Here is an 11,015-nt window from a genome sequence, read left to right as displayed (position 1 = left end):
GCCCTCAATGGGGGAATCCCCAAAGTCTGTCATGCCATCAGGGCAGGGCCTAGGCCCTCCCCCATGTGTCCAGGCTGAGAGAACATCCCTCCATGTGGACTGGGCTCCCAAAGTCCATTCATATGCCAGGGATAAATACTGATCCACTACCAGAGGCTCCATAGATTGCTGAGGCCTCCTCACTGACATCCACATTCAGGGGGTCTGGATCAGTCTCAGGCTGGCCTCCCAGCCATCAGTCTGGGGTCCATGAGCTCCCCCTTGTTCAAGTCAGCTGTTTCTGTGGTTTCACCAGCCTGGTCTTAACCCCTTTACTCTTCACTCCTCCCTCTCTGCAACTGGGTTCCAGGAGTTTAATTCAGTGTTTAGCTGTGGTGTCTGCCTCTGCTTCCATCAGCCACTGGATGAAGGCTCTAGGATGGCATATAAGGTAGCCATCAATCTCATTATTGGGGAAGGGCATTTAAGATAGCCTCTCCACTATTGCTTAGATTGCCAGTTGGTGTTATCCTTGTAGATCTCTGGAAATCTCCTTAGTGCCAGATGTCTCCTCAGACCTATAATGGCTCCCTCTGATATGATATCTGTCATGCTGCTCTCCTCTATTCTTCCCCCTATTCAACCTTCTCTTCTCCCCCTCTCTTTCTACCAGCTCCCTCTCCTCTCCTGCCATGCTCCTAATCTGCTCAGGAGATCCTATCCCCTTCCCCTTCTCTGGGGTACCATGCATGTCTCTCTTAGGGTCCTCCCTGTTTCCCAGCCTCTCTGGCAGTGTGGACTTTAGGCTGGCAATCCCCTGCTCCATGTCTAAAATCCATATATGAGTGAGTACACACCATGCTTGTCTTTTTGTAACTGGGTTACCTTACTCAGGATGGTTTCTTCTAGTGACATCCATTTGCCTTCGAATTTCAAGATTCCATTGTTTTGTTTGTTTGTTTGTTTGTTTCCCGCTGAGTGGTACTCCATTGTGTAAAATGTACCACATTTTCTCTATCCATTCTTCAGTTGAGGGGCATGTAAGTTGCTTCCAGTTTCTGGTTATTACCAATAATGCTGCTATGAACATTGTTGAACAGATGTCCTTGTTGTATGAATGTACTTCTTTTGGGTATATGCTTAAGAGTAGAATTGCTGGATCTTGTGGTAGACTGATTCCCATTTTCCTGAGGAATCTCCGTACTGATTTCCAAAGTGGCTATATGAGTTGGCACTCCCACCAGCAGTGAAGGAGTGTTTACCCTTTCTCCACATCCTCTCCAGCATAAACTGTCGTTGGTGTTTTTGATTTTAGCCATCTGACAGGAGTAAGATGGTATCTCAGACTTGTTTTGATTTGCATTTCCCTGATAGTTTCCAACAGTCTTAAAAACTAGATTTTGAGCCTGGGGATGGTGGTTCAATTGGTACAGCCCTTGCCTAACGAAGCCCTGGGTTTGATCCCCAACACCATTTAAACCAGGTGTGGTGGTACACACTTGTAATCCCAACATTCATCAGGGACACAGGAGAATCAGAATTTCAAGGTTGTCATTGGTTATATAGCAAAGCTTGAAGCTAGCCTGGGCTACATGAAACCCTTGTTCATATCAGGGTTTTATTTTCATTTTGTGTGCATTGAGAGATAGCTCAATCACTCAGAGCATTTGCTGTTCCTTCAGAGGACCTGAATTCAGTTTCCAGCACCCAAATTAGGTGATTCACAAGTGTTCAGAGGATCTGATGCCTTCTTCTGGCCTCCATGGGCACCTGCACTTGTGTGCGTATCCACACAGAGATACACACAGACATATACATTTTTGAAAAGAGATCTGTTGGACCTGGCTGCATTGCTTCTACAGTCCCACCTATGGACCTCTCTAGCTAAAACATGACTCAGCCACTAGTGGAAGAATTTATCTTCCACTCATTCCTTGTTGTTCCCAGCTTGCATTATTCTTGGCTCCCATGGGCATCTTAGTTTGCAACTCCAGAACATGATTTTGATGCCAGTCTCTCCTGACTGCCCTTTGGTTCTGTGAGGCCCAAGCATGTTGTTACAGGGTCCCAGAGAACATCAACTGTCAGCATTCTTGAATAAGGAGTTACCTGGGCAGTTTGGGGAGTAACTTCTGAAGATGGCCCAGTCTATAAGAGGGAGGAGCCAGCTGAGTATGTAATCTCAGCTGGGCCCTATGTCCTCAGGGCTGGGCATGTGCTTAGCCATAGCTCAGCTTAGGGACTGCCTCTTCTGATACTAATGAAGACAGGACAGGTAGGAATGATGCCAGAATCCAGCCTGTGGTAAAGATGGAAGTTTTCTCTGGCTCATACAAGGGGAGTGACCAATGTGTTTGCCAAACAGTGTGAAGGATTAACACGAAAGAAGGAAAGCAGAGGAGGAAGCATTGTACTATCTATTGCTTCCAGTACTACCTACACCAGGCCTCATCTGGCCTTTAAAGACCCCTGTGACTCTCCTCGCATGGCATTTTCAGTTCATGTTTAAAATCACAGCCTTTTCTCGAAGATGCCCTAACTAGCCCCAATCTGGACTGTTGTTGGCTCATTCTCCCACCACCACCCCCAGAATAACCTCTTCCCATTCTTATGCCTTGAAGTACCCAGAGGTGGTCATGTCTAGGCTGATTCCCCAAGGTGGAAATCATGCCTCCATGTCCCCTGTGCTCCTCTACTCCTGGTTACCTCATTTTCTGTCTTCCTGTACTGTCCCTCCAAGGCTTCTCTCTCGCCCTGCCCCAGTCTTGCTCCCCGATGACAGCCAGGTGGGTTTGGCAGACAATAACCCTGACCTTGAAGTCAGACAGACTGGTCTCAGCCCAACACGATGTTCTTGACAATTCACTAGCGCAGTGTGGGGCCTGGGAAAGGGAGCTCTTTCTGAATCACCAGCTGGTGGGTGAGGTCTGAGGCTGGGGAAGGCTGTGGGAGGAGAGAGTCACGTGAATGAAGGTAAGTTCTCTTCTGGGGCAGGAGTGTGCATACTTTATCACAGTAGGAGAGAGATTGAGCCCCCACCCCCATCTCTGCAAACTCGAAAGACAACTAGTTTCCTCAGTTTCCATTTTGGGTATATTAAAGGCTGTAGGTATCAAGGCCTACAACTGGCATTTTTGGATGCCTTCTAGCAGGGCATCGCTCTCCACTCCTTTCAAGTCCAACTGTGCTCTGCTGCTGCACAGATACAGAACATGTGCCAGTGGCTCTGGCAGAGGAGAGAACAAGTGAGTTTTCCATGCAGGCTGCTCACTTTGGTATCCACTGACAAGAAAAGAGGGGGTTGTGTTAGAGAGATGACTCAGTGGTTAAGAGCACTTGCTGTTCTTCCAGAGGTCCCAGATTCAATTCCCAGCAACTACATGGCAGCTCACAACTGTAACTGCAGTTCTGGGAAATTCTACACCCTCACACAGAAATACATACAGGCAAAACACCAATGCACACAAAATGAAAATAAATAGTTAAGAAAAGAGGAGGCACTCTGCAGGGTTGGGTGTGGTCCAACCCCCTAGAGTGGGGCCTAGGAAACAACCCACCAGGCTAGTAGCACAAAGCATAAGGTTGACAAAGCATTGGACTGTGAACACTCACAAGAGGGGTCAGGCTGGCATGTGTGTATGAAGCAGAGAGCACTTCCTGACTTCATGGATTTGTTTGGACCAGCCTGGCTGCTGGATACCTTCCCACAAGCTGATGGGGCAGGCCAGGCTCCCCTGCTCCCAAGGCTCAGCCCCTCTCCTTCTCTTACCTCTTAGGCTGTTGAGACCTTGCAATAGGGATTCCCTCACCAACCCATCCCCAAGCTGTACCTGCATCAGTCTAGGCTATGCCCATCACTGTTGTCCATGGCACAGCATTTATCAGTGAACAAATGCTTCTCTTGTTTATTTATCCCTAGAACAGGTGTGAATGAAAAGCAGGGCAAATTTCTTATTGCTCCCTTGCAGAAGGACTGGTGCATGCCAGCAGTAGGGAGCCAGGGTTCTCTAGCCTTAGCCAGAACATTTTCCTCTCTTAGCCTCAGTTTCTCATCTGAAGACCAAAGATGTTGGTCCATGTGCCCTCATTTGCTGGCATTCATTTGCTTCCCAGGCTGTGTTATGCACAGTTAACAAGGGCTTGAATCCCTGGCTGTGGCTCCCCTGCAGCTCCTTTCCCTTTGCATCATGCACTGCCAACTTTCTGGCATCCCTTAAGACTGGTTGCTTAAGAAGTTACCTGCAGGAGCAGTACAGCTGGCAAAGATGTGTATTCCAGTACTAGTGGGTATAGACCTAATCCAGCACCTCCCTAGCCTGGCTGGAGACGGTGGGGACAAGGGTTGTCAGTGTGAGCTGTGGAGGAAGAGTCGTCCTGGGACTGAAGCCTGGCAGGTGCACCATTGAGCACGCAGCATTTTCAGTTTTGCTGGCGAAGGGTCTGATCTCTAGAAGCAAATGGAAACAGATTCAGCCCAGGATCCAGAGGCCTGAGGTCCACTGTGGGTGTCTTGGAAGGGTATCTCTGCTTATCTGTTCTTTCTATTATCTTTCCCTTTCTAATCCACCTTAGAGCCCCTCCTCGTCTTTCTGATTCTCAGGGTCAGCATCTCTCTTGGTCTGGAGGCTCTTTCAAAGGACTTCCCGCCCTGTGTGAGCAGATAGGGGGTGGGGCACGGTACACAAACTGATTGAGCTGCCCCCATGAAGCCAGCAGGGGCCGCTAGCAAACAGTCTCTGAGGGGGCGTGGCGGAGGCTTGAGCGGAGGGGGCGTGGTCTCGAAGCCAGCCGACCAATAAAGGCGGCGGCGAGTGGCCAGGCTATCGCTTCCTGGGTCGTGTGACCTTGTTGCTGCTGTGACTTCTTCGCGCGCCTTTGCCCGTCACGCGACCACGATGCTGTCGCTGCGCTGTGGCCCCCGCCTGCTGGGCCTGCTCTCTAGCCCGCGCTCCGCACCGCTGCTCCTCTCCGCGACTCGCGCCTGCAGCGACAGCGGAGCACGAGACCCGAACTCCTCCTCCCGGAACCCGCTCGTGTACTTGGACGTGGGCGCCGATGGGCAGCCACTCGGCCGCGTGGTGCTGGAGGTGAGGACCCTGAACCCGACCGGCCCGGCTTGGGCTTAGGGCAAACCTATTCGGGCCCCGTTCTGTTCCTGGCACGCCGGGTGACCTTGGGCCTCTCACTTCCAAACCCTGGACCTCAGTAGAAGCGACATAAGTTTGGTCTGTTCCAGGGCGCTTCAACACCCTGAGGAGTGTGGAGGCGAGAGGGAGGGCTTGTGTGGAGGAAAAGGTCAAGGTCATTTCGCACTGAGTGACAGCCCACTGGCGGGCCAATGCAGAGTTTGGGCTTCTGAGACCCTCTGAGTCCGACGCTGGACCTAGAACTTTAGTCGAAGGCCCAGGTGTTGCCCGTAGTGGCCTGAGTTTAATGCCCAGCGCACTCCGGATCCACCCCCAGGGCCTGGCTACTTAGGAGGAGGCATCCCGGGAATGCAAGTGGGAAGATGGTTCAACTAGGAGGCCAACCCTCTCCACTCTCTGAGGTTCACATTCAGCTCTAGCTCCTGTTCGACCCTTAAAATTTTGAAAAGTAGGAAACAGTCACCAAGGTATCGCGAGGCCCTAGTTGCCTTCAGGCTGTTCCACTTTAAACAAAGAGACCAGTTAGTGTTGACTGGTCGATTTATTGGGGGAGGGGGCTGAGAGGTGGGGGTGGTTGATATTTGTTGTTACTCCTCTGTTTCCCCTTATGTTGTTATTGTTTTATTTTTTCTAGTCAGGGTTTCTCTGTGTAGCCCTGACTGCTCTGTAAAACAGGTTGGCCTTGGTTTACAGAGAGCCTGCCTTTGAGTCCCAAGTGCTGGGAATAAAGGCATGGACCACCACCAAAGGGTTTTTAAGAGAAGCTGAGAGGCAAGAGGCAGGCTTAGATGGGGCTGCAGTCTTTCTTTAACTGTCCCCTCCTTCCCTTCCATGAGCCTCAGTTTCTCTCTGCAGTGAGGAATGGTAACTGGTTCTATGATACTCTTGGTCCAGGAACTCATGCTTAGGGCTGCCAATTCTGCTCCGGAAGAGGGCCAGGATGACACTGGTGTCTTCTGATAGACAAGAAACTGAGGCTGTTTCCAGCAAGCCTTGGCTTCTGGAAGCAGCTGCCAGAAATGATAGAGTTGGTGGTCATAGGAAAGGAATGGTCCTGTGGTTCTTTCTCAGGATGCCTTGGCCACTGGGTGTGAGTGGTGGTCGAGGGGGCTCTTTCCTGCACCTGCTGGACTAACCATCCTTGTTTGTTCCTTTTCCTCCCTATAGCTAAAGGCAGATGTTGTGCCAAAGACAGCAGGTAAGGCTGAGGTGGAAAGTAAGCCAGGCAAGTAAGCCAGGCAAGGCTGATGGGCTTGGGGGAGGAGTTAGCACTCAGACTGTGACAATGTGGGGGTTTTGACCTAAGGCCAGCTGCTGGGTTCCCCGAGACAGCCTTTTGTCCCTCTTTGGACCTTGCTGTCAGGTCTGCTAAGCAGACTGAGAGCAGCTAGACATCTCAGAACCAGGGGGAAGGTTTGTGTAAGCTACTAGAGGTAGCTTCCAACCCACGTCTGCATGATGGCATGGGGCAGGGTTAGATACATAGTCTTTGGACTGCTTGCCCTGTTATTCTGGCTGGCACAGCTTAGAGCTTGTATTCTAGTCACAGTGTTTGCCAATGGGTCAAGGCAGGGAAGTACGTGATCAGGAATGGACTCAGGAGGAGGGGCACGGTCTCTCCACACACAGCTCACCTGGGGGACTGGTGGGGAGTGGGTGGCCTGCCTGTAACATACCTCTCCCTCTTTCTTCAGAGAACTTCAGAGCCCTGTGCACTGGTGAGAAGGGCTTTGGCTACAAAGGCTCCACCTTCCATAGGGTGATCCCATCCTTCATGTGCCAGGTAACAGTAACACAGCCTCTGCTGTAAATGGAGCTGGCAGTGGAGATGCCTGAGGCAGGGAGAGGGACTAGGATCACTGATAAGCAAGCAAGGGGTCCAGTGTATGGAAGAGACACAGCAGGAGGCTGTCTCCACCAGAGTTGAACAGTCTCTAACCTTGGCATTCTGTGTGCCCTTGAGCATTGGGCATGGGAGGAGAAAAGATGGCTAAGTCAGGATTATACACGCCTGGACTTGGAGATGCCTTCCTGGTGAAGGGCCTTTTTCCGGTTAAGTGAGCACATTCTTTAGTACATGCTCTTCCTGTTTTACAAACTTGTAAGTATTGCTGCGTCAGGTTTGGGGATATGTGTTAGCAACGAAAACTTCTTGGGCAGACTCAAGGTCAGGGGTTAATGATGCCAGGAGAGCTAGAGGTAGGCATAGATGTCAGGGCCTCTCCAAAGTCCTTTCTGCCTATTTTTTCCATTGTAACCAAGTAGCAGTAGTTTGAGGCTGTGCCTGCTTACACATTGGGTGTGGTGAAGTGAAGGTAAGGCAGACATGGCTATGGCTGAACCCAGCCAAGTCCTGTGATCTTTCTGCTGCAGAGGCTCCCAGCTCCACCTGGGGTTGGTGGATGAGGTAGGCACTAAGGTGGGTAGCTGGAGTCAGGAAGGGGCTTGCTGATTGGGAGAGCTTTTTATGGCTTCTTATAGTGGCCTCTGGAGGCACAGGCAAAGTACTGGGGACAAGGTACTTATTGGTATGCAATTCGCACCTCTGAGAAACCACAGTGTGGCCATAGCCAACAACTGGGCATAGAACTGCTCCTGTACTCCATGCAGGTCTTCCCAGGCTGCCTGAACCTTGGGCCAGCTCTCTGAGGAAGGTTCCCAGCCCCCATGTGCCATGTGTCTACAGAGCCTTTGGGCTTTAGCTTTGGGAGGGTGATGCTGGGGCAAAGGAGGGAACCCAGCCCAGGGAACTGTTCTCCTGCTCCAGCCCATCTCTGAAACCAGCACCCCTGGTCACCTGCTTGTGACTCTCAGGAATTGTGGCTTGAAAATCAGAACACCTCAGACATGTGGATTACTGAAAAATGAGCTCAGACGAGAAACCAGACTTGGCGTGGCATGGCTCCAGACCGAGAGGCTTGGTTTTAAGCTTTGGCCGTTTTGTCTCAGGCATTGGATGGTTGCTGGCCCCTTTGCCTGTGGGTGGGCTTTGGGTTTGTTGGGGCTGCCATTTAGGGGGCACATGCCGCCAGCTGTGTGGTAACAAGTCATTCTGTGTGCAGGCTGGCGATTTCACCAACCACAATGGCACGGGAGGGAAGTCCATCTACGGAAGCCGCTTTCCTGATGAGAACTTCACACTGAAGCACGTGGGACCAGGTATGTGGGACTGTGAGCCTCTCTCTAGTGCTCTCTGCAGTTCCATCTGGACACTGCCACAGCTGGCTGCCCGGGGAAGCTGTGTTCCCAGTTGCCTGACATCCCATCATGCTTCTTCTGTTAGCATCCAAGCAGTTCAGCATTTCTAGCTTGTTGGGTTTCCCGAGGGCTTTCTCGTTTTTAATTCTGTAAAAACCAGGCTTTCTACTGTAATTTCAGCACTTGGGAGGCTGAAACAGTAGAACCCAAAGGTTGAGGCCATCTTGGGCTACATAGTGAGACTTGTTTCAACAGACAAAAACTTCCCTATGGGAACTTGGTCGAGGAGTCTTTAAGCAGAGCCCAGGGCAGAATGTGAGAAAGCTGAGAGGCCATATCTGGGGTTCCAACTCTCCCCTGAGATCCCTCAAGTCCTTCTGTCCCAGCCTCTCCCATAGAAAACTAGCTGGCAGTCAAGGCACACAAGCTCCAGGGTCTAGATGTTAGCACTGGTTCTTTCTGGTTCCAGGATCTACAGGTTCTTATGTCCTTGATGAATGTGAGCCATCTCTTCTTCCAAGGAACATCTCAGATGAGGGGTCTCCTGGGTGACTTAACACCCCCTCTGCTTGTCTTACAGGTGTCTTGTCCATGGCGAACGCAGGCCCCAACACCAATGGCTCTCAGTTCTTTATCTGCACAATAAAGACAGACTGGTGAGTAGTTCATGCTGTAGGACCTCTGTGAATCTGCTCTGAGCCGGCAACCTGCTTCTCACTGTACATCTGTCTTGACAGACAGAGAAAGAATTGAGGGACAATTTGGGTTGTTCTGTGACTATGTCACACCCATGCTTCCCAGTGGTGCCATTGGCTAGAATTTGATTTGTGTGGTACCTGCACACACACACAAAAGGGTTCCTCTACCCCACATTTGGGGAAATGCTTTCAGTAAGTGACCTTGTGGTGGTCTGAGTAGAAGCCATTTTGCCTGGCTTAACGTGATGCTTCTTCCTTGGCTTGCCTCCACTAAGAATGTGCTTGTGGAATCCTGGGTATGAGGCAAGTTTTCCTCAAATGCCATTAGCATGGCTTCACATGGCCCCTCATCCCCTCCAGCCCCCTTTCCCATAAGCCCGTGCTGTCTAGGAGTACCTTTTCCCTGGTAAAACCTCCACTAAACAGTACCTTCCTATGCATGGAGTCCTCAGTGTTCCAGACTTCAAGTTCCTGGACTTGAGAGGCAGCAGCTGACAGAGAACTTCAGAAAGCCTGTTTCCACAACTTTAATTAAGGAAACCTAAGTGATAGGATGGCATTTGCTAGCTTCTGTCTTCCAAGCCACGAAGGGCTGCCAGGGCCGGGCAGGTTATTGCTGGCTCCATCTTTGCTCCTTCCGTGGAAGCCTTAATGCGCCTTGCAATTCTGCCTCTTAAGTCCTTTTTCTGTTCTTGGAACTCACAAATCAAGAGCTACTCAAAACTTCCAGGTTTCTCACACTTGTCCTGGCCCTTGGTTTGCCTGCTGAACCAGTTTGTTTGCACAGATGTCTTGCTTTTTTGAGCAGCTCTGTGCCATCATTTTCCTGGGAGGAATAAGAATAGCTCACTTCTCGTGGGTAAGGTCACCAAGATTCAGATCAAGCTGCTAGGGCAAAGCCCAGAGTGACAGAACATATCCTGGGAGCCCAGAATCTGCCAGAACATAGCTGGGGAGCTCACAAAGCTTCATTAAACTTTGGGTGGGGTGGAGTGGGGTGTTCCTTTGAGAATTAGTACCTTTGGCAAATAATTCTTTACTGGGTGTTTTCTCACTTGGCTCAACCCTCCTCACAGGCTGGATGGCAAGCATGTTGTGTTCGGCCATGTCAAAGAGGGCATGGATGTTGTGAAGAAAATAGAATCTTTCGGCTCAAAAAGTGGGAAGACATCTAAGAAGATTGTCATCACAGACTGTGGCCAGTTGAGCTAAGTCGTCGCCAAGGTGCTAGGACAGTAGCAGCCACCCAAGTGCTCTGAGCACAGGTGCCCCAAAGAACTGTTTGTGCCTATGTCCCTTACTGAGTATGAAGAAGGTTACTCAGGCACATGGTCCTTCACAGGACCACGCTGCTCTCAACTCTCCATCCTCCCTCAGATCCTGTTTCTGGGCATCAGTGTGGCCACTGGGCAATGCATCCTCTCAGCAAGTGACCCCAGAATTGCCATTCATGTGTGCCTTGGACATTGGCATCGATGACCAGTTGTCATCCTTGACCAGTGGGGGCAGCAGTTGCTATTTAATATTGTCTTCCTCGTTGCCATAATTTAATATGATTTCATAGAAAGCAAACTGTGACACTAACTGCACTGTACTCTGTGACCTGAGTTGGCACAAGCCACAACCCCCTGAGCCTGGTTTCTGAACGTAACTCAGGGCTCTTGTGAACGTTCCAATATCAATGCCTTTCCTCACGGTTACTGTGAATCCTGCTGGTTGGCTGCTGTGACTTTTGAAGGGAGCCTGTGGGAAAGAAGCAGCTGGACCTGGGGGCAGACCTGTGTCCTGGGGCTGTCTGCTCAATGTGAATTCCTGTGTTGAAAACTGCCCTTGTGCATACTGTCCTCAGGAGAACATGTTTCCTGGCCGGCTTTGCTTTTTCTGTATGCTAAATGAATCCAATCTATCAATGATAATATATGTAAAAGATTTCTGGAACAGTCCTCTGTTTTCAAATGTGATAATAAATCCTATTTTCTATAAAACTGCTGTC

At 50.4% G+C, this 11,015-nt stretch overlaps 1 protein-coding gene across 2 annotated transcripts; it reads left to right on the top strand.

Moving 5' to 3' along the window:
* The first annotated feature begins 4,785 nt into the window (after positions 1–4,785).
* Ppif (peptidylprolyl isomerase F) lies at positions 4,786–11,007 on the top strand. 2 transcript variants are annotated; one of them, XM_027389084.2, is made up of 6 exons: positions 4,791–5,066; positions 6,294–6,324; positions 6,821–6,909; positions 8,189–8,285; positions 8,905–8,980; positions 10,099–11,007. In XM_027389084.2, exons 1-6 carry the CDS (start codon positions 4,875–4,877, stop codon positions 10,232–10,234), a joined length of 621 nt encoding a protein of 206 aa, XP_027244885.1. In that variant the 5' UTR covers positions 4,791–4,874; the 3' UTR covers positions 10,235–11,007. The 2 variants fall into 2 exon arrangements, with proteins under 2 accessions (XP_035308700.1, XP_027244885.1); XM_035452809.1 differs by lacking the exons at positions 8,189–8,285; positions 8,905–8,980; positions 10,099–11,007 and adding an exon at positions 7,894–8,182 and having other exon boundaries at positions 4,786–5,066.
* Positions 11,008–11,015: the final 8 nt, after the last annotated feature.

The sequence above is a fragment of the Cricetulus griseus genome (genome assembly GCF_003668045.3).
Source record: "Cricetulus griseus strain 17A/GY chromosome 1 unlocalized genomic scaffold, alternate assembly CriGri-PICRH-1.0 chr1_1, whole genome shotgun sequence".
Taxonomy (NCBI): domain Eukaryota; kingdom Metazoa; phylum Chordata; class Mammalia; order Rodentia; family Cricetidae; genus Cricetulus; species Cricetulus griseus.
The sequence above is the reverse complement of the archived record's forward strand: the minus strand, read 5'-3'. Positions and strand labels throughout refer to the sequence as shown.